Raw genomic sequence first — 14,716 nt, 5'->3', positions numbered from 1 at the left:
AGACAAATTAAATGACTAAAAGCATTAGATTAAATGAACTTGAAGCCATAAAGACATAAATTACGTTCAATCAGTCTACTATGCCAAGGTCTGCAAAGCAAGAGCTTTTTCTTAACCTTCTCTAGAGGGATTTAATTCCAAGGTCACTGAAAATCAGAAGTGGAGGTGGAGAAGTCCAGAGAACATGCAGACGCAGGTACACCTCTCCCTGTGGGGAACGTGCCCCATGCAGAGATGTACTGAAACTGCCAGGCAGCAACGGCCCCAAAAGCCCACGCGGGCTCCCCTCATCGATCCACCAGCGGAGAAGGATGAAACTTGAAGCTTTTGCCTTCCTGTCCCTGATCCAGAGAAATGCTGTAGCCCCCAGCAAACTGCTGGTATGTCCTGGTCTGAGCCTGCTCCGAGGACAAATTACAGGGCTCTTAACCCAACACCTTTCAAAACCACCGGGACTGGACATTTCCCACAGGAATGGTGCAGGAGGACCTCTCTGTGTTAAAGGCAGACAAGCCAGGAGACTGCATGAGCCTTGCTCTGGAGCAAGCAGCATTGTACAACAGCACTGAAAGGTCTCGTGTGTCGTTGCCCTGAAGAGATCAACATGAAATCCAACAGGATCAAACGATACCAACCTTCCCTTCTGCAGCTGCAGGACTTTATCCTTCAGTGACTCATCCAGCTGGTCCAGGAACGGTGTGATATCCACAGGCTCCTCCACAATGGTTTCTTTGATCGGATGAAACCTGAACTCCCTCTTCTTCCCTGCAACAAAGGAAGCAACAGTGGAATAATCTATTTTCCCAACAGCTACGTCTAAGAAGCACCGGAGGCAACCTCTGTCCTAGCAGCGGGAGTTGTGTGGGGCTGCGGGGACAGTCACCAGCCCGGGACAAGCGGCGTGCCCCCAGCCTCAGATCTTGCCTTCACCCTTTGGAGATGTGTCCAGGTCACAGCGAGTAGGAAGGTGGGATGGGATCCAAATGCAGGGGGTGTCTGGGACGGTGGCTCCCGTTCAGTGCAACCTCCAACCCTGATGCCTCGCCTGTCCTTCAACACGCTCCACAAACTTCGCTAGCCCACAGGTCTCTCTCCACTCCCGGCACAAACGCTCGTGCTCAGGACTCTGGGACTGAGATACCCCAAGTGCTTTTCCACACCTTCGTCCTCCAGGCTCATTCCAGGCCACAAAAATGAACCGCAGCAGAGTCCAGTAGAGCCACGGTCAAGGCAGAAGCCCTCGCAAAGCAGCTGCCACGAAGGGACGGGGCAAGGTGGCCGATCCCCTTTGCAAAAATCCTCTCGCACATGGCTTTCAAGCCTGTCCCTCTCGGGGGGCTCTAAGCAGCTGGCAGAACTCAGTGGGACTCCTGAAGACAGTGCTACAGCACAGTGTCACATCCCCTGCTCCATCCTGGGGCTGTGCCCCCTCCCCTGCCGCAGGGATAACCCTCCAGCACAGCAGGCAGCCCACCAGTCCCACCAGCACGGCCAGGAACAGCCCGAGATGCCTCTGGCTCCAGAGAGCGAGCAGAGGCAATTCTGGCCTCATGTAGGCTTCTCAGCCCCATGGCTTCGAGAAGGAGCGAGTGTAATGAAAACCGTGTGGCCGAGCAATTAGAAGCCCAAGCCTCATTAGCAGCTGCCCGAGAACAGAGACACCCTGTTCCCAAACCAACCAGCCGGCACGGTATCTGCCACAGGGATGCCCAAGCATGTAGCGCAGCGGGGCTGGGGGCTAATCAGACACCTGGAGAGGACACACGGGTGGAGAAAGCGCCACGCTCGAAGGCTCTGAGCTCTGGGGAAGGAGGTGAAGCCCAGCAGCCTTTCCCTTTGAGCACACATCTCTATCAGGTCTACCGAGCCTGCCCATCAGGGCCAGGGAAGCAGCTGAGCATCGCCCTCACCACCCCGTCCCGCAGAGGGAAACCTGGATCTCGGGAAGGGGGTCCTGCCTGGAGCACCACAACTACTGCTGCTGGTGGGAGAGGGGCTTTGAGGGAACCATGCTTGCAGAAGTCTGCCTGGGGAGTCCACCACGAAGGGAAGGTGCCCGTGAGCCAGCAGGGAAACGCTCTCCGGCACAGAGGCCAACGGCAGCGTGTCACGCTGCGGTGAGGCAGGAGCGCTGGAGAGCACCAGCCGGCTGGCTGCACTCCTCACCTTTGCTGTTCAAGTCGTCTTCATCGTCACTGAACGCGGCCTCGGCGTTGTCATAGCAACTGTCATCCTTTTCTGACATATGATTGTCCATCTCCATGGAAACGGGTTCCTCAATCTTGACTGCAGGAGCGTAGGGAAGAGGTGAGGTTGGGCTGGCTGGGCTGGCAGCCCGGGGCAGGGTGCATCCTGCCCACGGGCGGCAAAGAAATAAGTGTGTTTTGCAAACGGACGGATCCGGCCAAGCGCCGGGCCCTGGGCAGCTGGGGAAGGGCGCTCCCGGTGACTTGAGCCATCCCCAGCCAGCGCCGAGCACGGCGGGAGCGGGTTGTTCTCCAGCTCAGCTGCCCAGCACCCTTCAGTGCTGAGCCCCAGCCCCTGAGCAGAGCAGCCCCCCCCAGTCGCCAGCTCAGCGAGGCCAGGAGGCTCAGGGCAGCAGGTCTGGGGGCTGGGGGGGTCCCCCCTCACCCGGCGCAGCCCCTCCAGCAGGAAAACCGGACAGGCTTACACGTACAGCCCCCCAGCAGGTCTGGCAAAGCTGCAGCGCTCTCCTGTTAAATAGGGCTTGGAAATGCTTGCTCTTTGTTTAACCTAATTATGTTAATCAATTAGCCTACAGAGAAGAAAGGCTAAGTAGCCCCCACGGAGCAGAGAGAGGAAGGGGTAGCGTGCATCTTTAGCGTGCAGCAGGGCCGAGGTGAAGGGAGACCGCAACCATCCACCACGAGGAGCAGCCGGAGCCCCCCTCTCCCCCCGTCGCGGTGGGAGCCCCCGAAGGCTGCAGGGCAGCCGGGGAAAGCGCCAGCACCACCGCCGGGAAGGCAGCACCCACCACGGGCTCCCTCCGCACGCACCCTGCTCCCTACCTTCGATGGGGGGTGAGGGCGAACTGCAGAACTCCGGGAATTTCTCCCTCAACATGGCACGGAGCTCTTTGTCCAGCTTGGGGTTGTCGAAGAGAGGGGCCAGATGTCTGTGTCGGGGGGGTAGGAAGGGAAAGGGATGAGAAAGAGCCGGGCTGCAGCGCTCTGCTGCGTAACTTCACCCCAGCAGATGTGCAAGGGGATCTCCCCCTTACATCAGGGCTCTGGTTTGTTAAGGACCACAAGCTACGAGGTCCCACGTTCCGTCCTGCAGCTCAGCTGAGGCCCCCTCCCTTCGCCACCAGTGTCCCCTTGTGCCACCAGAAGGTGCACGGGGAGGGGAGAAGTGGCTTTACCTCCTGGGAGGGGGAACCTGGCTGGTGCTGGAGCTGTCTGCAGGCTGGAGCACCAGGAGCAAGGCTGCTCCATTCAGCTTGGGGACCCAAAAGGGCTGGGGACATTTCTATCCCTCTGAAGCTACAGCTTTCTTCACCCACCCATTCCCTTGCCTCGAGGAACAGCTCTCAGGACAAGCGTCAGCACCACAAAGACCCAACTATGGCTTCGTCCATGGTTCATACACAATACAAACGCCCTCCGCGGCTCTTACAAAGCCTGGAGATCATTTTTGACTGGTGAGACCCAGGAAAATGGGTGCACAGCAGCTGTATAAATGTAGTAAAATTCAGGGCTGTCTTACGCCAGGACTCGCTTTTCCACAATGTGGGTGAGGGAGTTGAACACGCCTTGCCGGACGTGAGCCTCCAGCGGCGGGTAGAAGTTGGGAATGATCTGAAAAGAGGAGAACGACCGTGTTAGTGCCATGAACCCTCCAGCCTGCCACCGGGTCCGCGCCAGCTGGCGGGACACAGGACTAGCTAAGGCCATCGGCCAGCTTCTTGGGTCACCCTTGACTCATCCCAGCCGCTCTTGACTGAGGAGCAGGAGAGCTCTCCCAGTGCAGCATCCCGGGGAGGGTGGACAGAAGGGGGACCAGCCCATGCTCCTGGCTTTTCCATCTCAAATATCTCCCAGGGATGAGAAAAACACAGAGATGCTGCCTCGTGAGCTGTGGGAAGCCGTGGGGCTTGCCAGGGCCACGCTCCAAGCAGCAGCGGCGGCCGCAGGAGTGGGGGGAATACAAGGGCAGCCTAAACGACACTCAGCTGTGTCCACACGCAGTCCTTTGCTTCTGGAGGGAGCGAGAGGACTCCTCCCTGAAATGTGGGTCATTCCAGGAACCTTCCACCTAGTTCTTCCGCCAGCAGCTGCTTTTGGACACGGGCAGCCTGGGGACAGGAGCACGCAGAGTGTGCTGGACGTGAGGGAGGAACATGATGCAACTCGCAGCTCTTCCAGAGCTCGTGCCACGGAAAGACCCCGCTTCCAAGAAACACCATCTGCCCTCCCGGGGACCAAATTACTGGAACCAGCAACTCTTGGCACTGCTTCCCGCAGGACCCAGGGGCAAGACCAGCCCTGCTCCCTGCCCAAGGACAGCCAGCCTTTGAAAGGCAGATGGTGGGTCTGACTCGTCCCCTGCTGCAGTGAGATGCTGTTTGCCCTCGGGGGATGACACTGGGCCAAGCATTTCATTAGGTACTAAAGGGAACAGTTCAGAAGCCTTTTTCCTACTAATGCTCATCATTCTGGAAGGATTTATTTGCAGAGCTGGGAAGTCTTACAAGCCTTCCCACAGTGGCATTCCCATTAATGAATGACACATGGGCACAACACTCCGACCTCCAGGAACGGCCCTGGATTTATCAAGAGACCGCGGAGGACTCACCAAAGCCTCTGGTGGATGGTTTTAAGAGGAGAATAATTTGGCTGAGCATCTGCAGCAGTGTGCCTGATGAAACTGGGGAAAATCCCTCCTTGATTTAGCATAGGTAAGGGGAGGTTAAAAGGGCTGCCAGCAGATACTGAGCGACTCTGCTGGCTATTTCGCAATCAAGAGGCTCAGGGCAGAACACACCAGATGATGTACCGAGGAATGCAGAAAAAAAAAGACGGGTGAGCAGCTTTTTGGTTTTGTCTGTGGGTTGTTTTTTTTTTTTTTTCTTTTCTTCTTTGGCTGTGAAGAATGGCCAGCAAGATGACACCCTTTTGCTGTTCCAGTATCACTGGCTCTAGGGATTCATGAAATTCCCTTCCTGTGGGGTGGAAAGGCAATGGGCCTTTGCCTCAAAACCCTCTGGGGAGTGAAGGCATCCGTCTTGCCTGAGCCTGCGCTACCATTCCTGCCCTTGGCGACTGCTCAGCGCCGAGCAGGGGCAGCCCGCGGGGAGCAGGGCTGTGCAGCTCACCCCTTGGCTGCTCCCAGCTTCTGTCTTGGCAGAGAAGCAGCACTGACCGACACCACCGTGCTGCTGCAGCGCTGACGGTGGTGGGGAGCGCTCGGAGGAGAGCTCGGCTGGAGGGCTGCTGTCCCTAAGGGAGCACCTCCTGGCCAGCACACTGCCACCGCCCTGCACCACGGACAGGCGCAGGGGGCTAAAAAGAAGCCCCCGAGGCCTACACAGCGACCTGCCTCTTTGGAGCGTGGCCTCTGCATTGATGGCTGGTGTAAGCAGACGAGACCACGGCTGTTTCCCTCTACAGCGTCCTCCATTGTCACTCCTGAAGGGCCTCTCTGTCCCACTGGTGGCACAGGGACCGCATGGACCCCAGCGGTCGCTTTCACAACCCTCATCGCTCCACCCGCGTCATGCAACTCATTTTGCCAGCCAGGTCATTCCCCAGAGAGCGAGGGGCAGCTCACCCGGCACATGAAATCCAGCAGCGTGGCGGTGATGGCGGGGTGAGGCTTCATGGAGTGATGCATCACCAGAATGGCAGGCTCTGGAAGGAGAGAGCAGGGAGTCCTGTGCTGAAAGCCACCGTGATGCCCACGTCCCCTGTGTCCCCCCCCAGTTCCCGCAGACCCAGCCTTCTGCCCCTCGGTCACAGAGGGAGCCCCCTTCTTTTGGGCTGTACACAATCCTTGCCCTCATCCAGCTCCTAAATAATGCTTAGGCTTTAAACAATGGCCAGAACCAACTTCCCTGCAGGCAGGAGCTCCCAGCAATGCCCCCAGCTGTACTGGTCCTTGCTCCTGCGCCCCGGGACAGCCCCGCAAGCAGGCAGCCCACCTGCCCTCAGGGAGGGATGCTCTGGGGCAGCCACTGACCTCAAGGAAGACGCCTGCTCCTACCACAGATACAAAAACCACAGTTAAAAGTGGCTCCAGCAGAGCAGCTCTCCTGCAATCCAGCAAATCCCAGGAGTTCAGGGCAGGGGAGGAACTGATGCCCTTTGGAGATGGATCTGTTGGGCTTTCCCCACCAGATCCCCCTACCTCTACCAGCTCTGGAAAGCATTAACCCCTTTTTTGACCCCTGCCCATTCAGAGGAAGACTCCCCATGGAGTACCTATATTCATGATGCTGTCCTTCTCGGGGTTGAAGAAGAGCCAATCATAGAATAGGGCCAGTTTGGCATTTGAAGCAGCAACGTTGGACTAGAGAAGAGAAAAAAAAACCACAAATTGCCTAATGAACCTAGTGCTGAGCACCCGATCCCTCTGCACGCCTGATGTGCCGGCTCATGCTGTTGCGAGGTGGGGGGCGGTGATGCTCTTCCCACCAGCAGGGTAGGGGGGCAGAGCTGGCGAAACCCCCCCGCTGGGTACCAGCTGCTGCTGCACAGAGTGAGTTTGCAGAGAGGGTGGGAAATTCCTGAGTAAACCTGCCTGCTTTGAAAGCAGGCAGGGCAGCAGGCAGAGCAGCAGAGGCCAAGGCAGCCCTGAGATCGGGAATCACAAGCCACGCGCTCCATGAAGCGCAGAATCACGCACGACCCTGAAGCACGTACAGCCGACCCTGCACGTCACTTGGCGTGATCGGCTACACGTGCTCATGGGCACAGAAACAGCCGTTTCCTTGGCAGCTTCTGCTCTGCTTGGCAAGTGCTGTGGGTCACAGTCCTGGGTGGGACAAGGGACAACAGGCTGGGTGGAGAGGGTGGGAGGTGACAAGGATATAACGAGGAGTCTCTCGCACCGCACTGGGACAGCAGAGGCCCCACGCCTTGCAGATGGGCCATAAGCATAAATCAGAAACGAAGGGCTTGACGAGCTGCAAGTCAGAAGGTGAAGTTTATGCAGGGAAAACAGATCCCAAAGGATCCAACGCGCAGCAGAGCCAGGACTAAAATCCAGAGCACAGAACAAAGGCCAGCATCCTAACCACTGCTCTGCAACTCCCTCCTTCACCTCAGCCAGCAAATACCGAATCCCAACCTCCCCAACAGCTTCCAGCAGCAGCAGGTTACCCCCTTCCCCCCAGGGACAGAGATCCCGGGCGATTACGTGACTTGCTTTCGGATCTGGCCCTCGGAACTCACTGTGCAGGTGGTGAGCAGCCACCCGATGATGGCCCAGCGCGGGAGGATGTCAGAGCTGAGCACCTCGTTGGAGGGGTGGACCACGCCGCAGATGTAGCGTATGAGGTCGCAGCGCAGGGACTGGCTGTCCGGGGTGGACAGGTACTGCCGCTGAAACCAGTCCTGGTACCGCTTCTGCTGGCCGAACCGGACCTGAAGGCAACAGCGAAAGACGCAGGTTTTGCCCAAGGCTTGGGGGAAGGTGCTAGAACCATGCCCTGCTGCCCTCTAAGCTGCTTCTTGCAGCCAGCTCTGCTTCACGCCCTGCTCCCCATCAACCTCGTGCTGGCAGCATCTTCAGAGGGACTGAGGAAGCCAAAAGGCTGTTGTGCCGCGCTCTCACGCCGGGAGCGGACGGGACCACACGCCCCGCGTGCGGCACAGCGCAGCCCCTGCCAGCAGCCAGAGGCAGAGGAGGGGGAAGCAGCTCTGCCTGCTGTGTGAGTGCAGATAACAGCTAACCCCGGTGCTGCCGCTGCGCAGCTCCTGGCCTCTCTCGAGTACAGCTGCTGTTGCCGGCGCTCCGATAACCCACCGCAGCGCGGCCATTCAGAGAAAACGCTCGCCTTGGAGAGCGGCCAGCCAGGAGCAATGTTCTCCTGCAAAGCTGTTTTGTGTCTTTTAATGAATACTCTGGATGTCTCAGGCCCATCTACATCAGCCTCTCCCCCTCCTGTCGCCCTTAGATGCCAGAAGCAACAAATACTCGCACCAGTAAAGCTCTGCCCTTTGCCCAGACTGGTGCTCTGCCCTCCCTCCCTGTGCCCAGTGCCAGTGTGGGAATGGGACTGGTGCCCCGTGGACCGGGCAAGGATGCGTGCCCTCCTCCCCCTTGCTGGCACAGGACCCCCGGCAAGCATGAGGGAGTTACCCGTGAGGTCATGAAGAGCAGCTTGGTTTCCATGTCGGGAGTGAGGCGACAGGCCAGGAATTTGCGAGAAGTCCTCGACTGGAGGAGCTGCAGGACACCTGGGGAGAGACAGGGAGGTCAGTCTGCATCACACGGCCTGAACGGGATCCAGGCAGGGATCGACCAACACCTGCAGCCAGTTGAGTTCGGAGCGTTAAGCTCCATTTCTCCAAGACTACAGGAGAGGGATCAAGATTTTGGCTGGAAAAGGTCTAAACCAGCCCGTTTGGAGCAAGCTTTTGTCAGAGATCACTAATGAGGATGCCAGGATGGAAAGCCTGGAGAAAGGGAGAAAGGACGCACAGCGACAAGATCTGGAAGTGAAATAAGAAAGCGCAGACGCCAAGTCTCAAGCCGTAACCACCAGCAGAGCATGTTCCCCATCTCCCACCCCTCGACCTGGGTACCAAAAAGCAGGGCTGGCACAGAGAGTGCTCACCCTGGGCTGTGCCAGCACGTCAGTCCCATTCCTCCCCTGGAGTAAAAGCCCCCCAGGTGTAACAACAAAGGTCAGACAGAACCAAAAACTTGCGTATGCACACGCGTGGAGAGAAGGGAGGACAGGAAGGAGAAAGAGAGAGGCTGCAAAACCCCCTCTCATTTCCAGATGGTTGCAAAAAGGAGGAATTTATGACCTGAGCGAACACGCTTTGCTGCTGCTGGACAAGACCTGAAGGGTTTGCAGGGCAGCGATGACGCAGCTGGGGGACAGCGCTGCGCTCTCGCCGTTTGGAAATTGTCCTTCTGCCCGTGCGGCCAGAGGATCACACCTGGGGGATGGCTGGAGGAGGGAAGCTTCAAAGCAGACAGAACGGACAGCAGCTCCTGTGGAGCTCAGAAAGGGCAGAGCGAGCTGCGCAGCGGGGGAAGAGAGCCACAGCAGTACCTGGCTTGTTAAAAGCTCCCAGCTGCTCGGAGGGAAGGACGAATCCTGCACCCGGAGCCATCCCCTGCTGCGCTTTTCCCCGTGCTTGGTGCTGCTGGGCTCTGGCCCTGGTTGCAGGAGCGTGAAGCTCAGCAAGACTGACTCGGATCGGAGGTTACAGAGCGACACAAACCCGAGAGCGCACAGAGGGCAGCTGCTGGAGGTAACAGCCACCTTGCAGAGCCATTGCTACAGGCTCGCAGCAGCAGGCGAGAGGGCAAAGCAGCAGCGTTAGGACCAACTGCAGGGGAAAGTGTTTTGGGGAGGGGGCTTTCCAGGTTCTGCATGAGCAAGTATGAAGGAGGGCACCCCTGGACAGACCGGCTTCTGCTCAGAGTCCTCCCACCTGGCCCCCCAGAGCCATCAGCTCACCGCTACAAACCGCCAGGCAGCACCACAGGCCGCTGGTTGTGGTGGCAAACGGAAGAAAAAGGGAACCGAAGGAGAAAGGGCAAAAGCCACGGGGAGTTTGCACCTTGTCAGAAGAAAGTACAACAGGAGCACTGATGTTAGCCCCAGTTTAGGGGTTGTTTTGATGGGTCATTTGGCTAAAATTGGCCGCAAACCAGGAAATAACTCTGACCAGCTGTCCCTACTGGTGTGGGAAGCAAGTGAAGCCGGAGGGACATTTGTTAGGTGCCTCAGGATGCTTTGAGCGTGGACGTGACAGCTCAGCACTCAGCTGGGGAGATCCAGACAGAGCTAAGAAATGCTTCTAGTGAATGTACAGCTGCAGGAAGGGGCAGGGCTGAGCCCTGGAAATACAATACACGAGCCTTCCTTAGGTGTAGGGCTAAGACTCCTCTGCCTCCGCAAGCCCCGCAGGCTGCCAGCCCAGAGAGGGGAACTGCAGCCCTCAGCAGAGACCAGCAACGACAGGAGAGAGGTTCTGGAGATGGGAGAAGAAGCCAGAGATCGCAGAGTTTAAGGAGCATTTAATCAAATGATGCACTGTGAGCGTATCGGAGATCTTCAACGTGACATTAACATGGGCCCTGAGAGGACAGCAGGCACTGGGCGTGGGGGGAGAACACTTTAAAGCCCCATTTCCAAAGACATACGAGAATTGCTGCAGACAAGTAACGATGTGACAGCCCTTAGAGAAGGGAATAATTTATACTAACAAAAATTACAAATATAACCTTCTCTCCAGCATGTCTATTTTAACCCAGACTGTGCAGAGAGAGCTCCACAGCTGAGTGTTCGGCACACCAGGCGGGCAGGGCTACTGGGAGAAAGAAAATCTCATTTAGAAAGTGTCTGTTGCTGCATCTTCTGGACTTCTTGCTTTACAGCTCCTCATCAGGCTCTTTTCTGCAGAGTCCGAAGGACTTGAACACTTTATATCTTGGGGCTCCAGCTTCATCTCCGCTTATAAATCAGTTAGTTAAATAAAAAAGCATCAACTGCAATTATGGAAGTGTTAAGTCCAGAACAAGCAATATAATTTAATGACCCTTGTTGTGGCCCAGCTGCGTTCTCAGGAGCTATCACGACAGCAGCCTGCAGTATCTGTTTTTCAGGATGGTTTAAAGCCCAGATGCCTCCGAGGCCTCTGCAGCATTTTAAAAAAAACAGCAAAAGCTGCCAAGCGCCAGAGCTGACCACGGGAGACCAGTCCTGGCCCTGCCCCTATTCCTAAGCTCCCTGCAGCCGCCAGAAAGCTGGTTTTGGAGGCATCTCCTTCTAGTTAGTGACGAGGGGCTCTGGAGGTGGGAACACACAGTGTAATTACAGTTCTCTCTGCACGCTCTTCTCTAAGAGAGCATCTGGAAGGAGCCCAGGCGCCCAGTGTTTTCCTTCAGCAGGGCTGTGATAGAGCCTGTCCGCTCTAACACCGTCCCGAGACCCGGGCCAGACGGAACGCAGAATGAAAAACGGCTGCTGGGCAAGTCACTGCAGCTCTCCCTGAAATGGGCCGGCAGTCAGGGCAGCCTGGCCACCCGGGCGTGCGAAGGCAGGAGGGGGTTGCCTGTGGCTAGCAGGTCCGTGGCAGGGGCTCTCCCACACGGAGCCGGCTGCCCCCTCGGCCGGGGCCCTGCCTACCTGTGAACTGTGCACTGAGGACCTGCGGGTTGTGGATGATGTCCTTCCAGAGCTGCTCAAACTCGGGTATCCTTGCAACGTTTTGCAGCAACCGCACAAGGTCCCGGCCGATCATGAAGCAGTCCATGAACTGGAGAAAGGAGAGGAAAAGTCTCATTGACTGCATACCTGCTCCTGAGCAGGGGGAAGGCACCGAGGGGCAGGAGGAGGGGAAGGGAGGAACACTCAGTCCTTCAACCTTACCACCAGCTCCAGATGATTCACTCTTTGTACAATATCTACACTCCTGCCCCTGGCAGCCTGCCCCTCTTTTGAAGCTAGCAGGTTCTGAGAGGCAGGGTGACAGGCGGGAAGGTCAGCAGCTATTTTAAAATGTTCCCTCTCTTGTAAAGCAAACAATCAGCCCATAAATCTGACATTTTCTCTCCAGGACTGCAGCCAGTCTCCGAGGCTAAGACTTAACACTTGGTCCTTCCTGCCCAGCCAGGAGGAAGGGGAGAGCGGGCAGGGAGCTGCGGAGCCATCATGGCCCGCAGGGCTAGGATGCTGAAATTTCTTGCCCACACCTAGCTTTGGCAGCTTCTCCTGCATGATACAGACCAAAAAGTGGCCTGAAGTGGCTACTGTGTTCTCTGTAAGCCTGTGAGGACACTGGCTGCCTCCCTGAGGGAGGAGCCGATGCTCTTGCAGCAATGATAAGCCACAAGCGCTTGGGTGCCAGAGCAGCAGCAAGGGAACGGTTTCAACCCTTGTGGCCTGTATAAGAAAGACTGAAATAAAGCAGCCCCTTACTGAAAAAAAAATAATCAGAAGGGCCACCCTCCCTCTACAGCCTGCAGTCAGAGGGGATAGCTGGTGGAAATGGGTTCCAAAAGCCACCCAGAGTGCCTGCCCTGAGGACGAGCCACACATCGCTGCCTGTACAGAGCAACTGGGAGGTGACTCCGTGGAACCAGCACGTCTCACGCTCCCAGCTGCACGAGGAACACAGGCAACGCCACCACACGCGGGCACAGGCTCCCCAGAGAGGCAGGTCTCTCTTCCCAGTCATCCTCTTGCTCCCCTGCTTTGCTCACCCGTTCACGGAGGAGGGAGATGCAGAAATCCACCTCTTTTTGACGAAGCACCTGGAGCTGAGACGTGCCGTGATGGTCCACGATGAGCCGGAGGTAGGTGTACACCGCCATGGCTATCAAGAGGCTGCTCTTCAGTACCCACTCTCTGCAAAAGAAGAAAATATAAAACCTTCAGCCACCTCTGCGAGGGAGCCACAGCCAGAAGCGACATAAACACGCAGACTCAGGACAGAGGAAACTGAGGCACAAAGGAAACAGCAAGGGCAGGGACTCCAGCCTGTTGCACCAGCCCAGTGCTCACCCATGGACCGTTCCCAGCTCCGGACTGGGTGCTTGCACCCCGAGCTCTCTACCAGGGTGGCAGATGCGTTCATGGGAGGCACTGGGTGAATTTCCAAGCCCACAGCGACATTCGCTGCGACAACCATCTCAGGTATCGGCAACTGCAAGCCACGAAATGCTCAGGAGCGAGCACCGGGGGCAACTGCCCCATGAATAGACCTGACCTTGATGACCACTGACCACACAGGAGCTTCTTCACTGGTCCCCACAGCCACAGCAGCACCAGACAACGCACCAGGACAAGCTACGAAGGACCTTCCCGTAGGATCAGGCCCCAAACGCTCGCACACGCACCCGTGCAAGGGGTGTTTTCACGCTCCCCAGCTGTCAGCGTGCCAAGTGGATGAATCCAGCAAAGCCGGTGGCATCGAGAGCAGCAGGTCACAAAGCGGGGCAGCTCTCAAGCCCTGTGCTGGACTGGCAGCAGCTCCCGCAGCGCTGCGGGCAGAATTGCTGCTCCTGCCCCGGCTTGAGCAGGGAACAGTGCGTGGGGCAGAAGGGAAAGAGCAGTCACGTCTGTCGGGAAGCTGGAAGCGCCAAATAGCAACAACTGGGGCAAAACAGATGCGCTTGAGATCGACCGTTAGTGAGAGTGGTGAGGGGGCGGGTGTAACTACATCTGTGGTGGGACAGACGTGACAGCTCCATCACGGGCACGGCAGGAATCCATCCGACCTCTGGTCAGCGCAGGGTGGCTTTCTGGAAGTGGATTTCATAGAATCACAGAATCCTTTAGGTTGGAAAAGACCTTGAAGATCATCAAATCCAACCCTACCAAGCCCACCACTAAACCATGTCCCCAAGTGCTACATCTACACACTTTTTGGACACCCCCAGGGATGGTGACTCCACCACCTCCCTGGGCAGCCTGCTCCAGTGCTTGACAGCCCTTTCTGTGAAGAATTTTTTCCTAACATCCAATCTAAACCTCCCCTGGTGCAACTTGAGGCTGTTTCCTCTTGTCGCTTGGGAGAAGAGACCGACCCCACCTCGCTCCAGCCGCCGTTCAGGTGGTTGTGGAGAGCCATCAGGTCTCCCCTGAGTCCCCTCCTCTCCAGGCTGAGCCCCCCCAGCTCCCTCAGCCGCTGCTCATCAGTCTGGTGCTCCAGCCCCCTCCCCAGCCCCGTTCCCATCTCCGGACACGCTCCAGCCCCTCAGCATCCCTCCTGCAGCGAGTGGTACAAAACTGAACACAGCACTCGAGGTGCAGCCCCACCAGTGCCCACTACAGGGGGATGATCTCTGCCCTGGCCCTGCTGGCCACGCTGTTCCAGCTACAAGCCAGGATGCTGCTGGCCACCTGGGCACACTGGCGGCTCCTGCCCAGCCAGCCATCAGCCAGCCCCCCCCCAGGTTACTTCCCACCGGGCAGCTTCCCAGCTGCTCTGCCCCAGCCTGCGGCACTGTGGGGGGTTGCTGGACCTGTCCCACCTCACACAACCGGCCTCAGCCCACAGGTCCAGCTGCCCAGACCCCCCTGCAGACCCCCTGCTCTCCAGCCCATCCACACTCCTGCCCAACTCGCTACTGTCTGCAAACTTACTGAGGGTGCACTCCATCCCTTCACCCATAAATAAAGATATTTATTTCTCAGCCAACTGGCTCCGCGTCCTGAGCGCGGGTGGGTGCTCCAGCCCCGCACCCTCGGAGCACCACAGCCCCCAACGTTTCCATCAGCCGCTCCGCCGCTGTCTCCTGCCTGTGCCGCCCTGTCTGCTGGGTGTGCCGCGTTCTCAACCTCCCTTATCTAAGCCCAACAATAAATATTCTCAGTCCATAAAAAAGGACCTCGTAAGCTTGGTTATTTGCGCTGGGTGCCAAGAACAGCCCAGGCCGACTCGGTGCCTCCAGCGTGATTGATCACCCCCAGCATCCCTGGGCTCAGCCAGCTGGAAATCAGCAGGTCCTATGGAAGCGCCGCTGCGTGCCGCAGCTGTAACGCCGTGGCCACCTGAAGAGACACTGG

General features: G+C 57.6%; 1 protein-coding gene across 1 annotated transcript in view; it reads right to left on the bottom strand.

The window, feature by feature from the left end:
• The window catches only part of INTS3 (integrator complex subunit 3), a 42,270-nt gene that overhangs the window by 12,454 nt on the left and 15,100 nt on the right, over positions 1–14,716 (bottom strand). Inside the window, exons 7-16 of the mRNA XM_040618494.1 lie at positions 12,409–12,553; positions 11,333–11,462; positions 8,323–8,420; positions 7,413–7,604; positions 6,441–6,528; positions 5,791–5,870; positions 3,727–3,818; positions 3,030–3,136; positions 2,167–2,286; positions 636–765 (exon numbers count right to left, since the gene is read on the bottom strand). Of these exons, the coding sequence (XP_040474428.1) occupies positions 636–765; positions 2,167–2,286; positions 3,030–3,136; positions 3,727–3,818; positions 5,791–5,870; positions 6,441–6,528; positions 7,413–7,604; positions 8,323–8,420; positions 11,333–11,462; positions 12,409–12,553 (1,182 nt within the window). The remainder of the gene's footprint in view (positions 1–635; positions 766–2,166; positions 2,287–3,029; positions 3,137–3,726; positions 3,819–5,790; positions 5,871–6,440; positions 6,529–7,412; positions 7,605–8,322; positions 8,421–11,332; positions 11,463–12,408; positions 12,554–14,716) is intronic.

Source organism: Falco naumanni, chromosome 20 (assembly GCF_017639655.2).
Source record: "Falco naumanni isolate bFalNau1 chromosome 20, bFalNau1.pat, whole genome shotgun sequence".
NCBI classification, from domain to species: domain Eukaryota; kingdom Metazoa; phylum Chordata; class Aves; order Falconiformes; family Falconidae; genus Falco; species Falco naumanni.
This window is presented reverse-complemented; position numbering and strand designations above follow the sequence as displayed.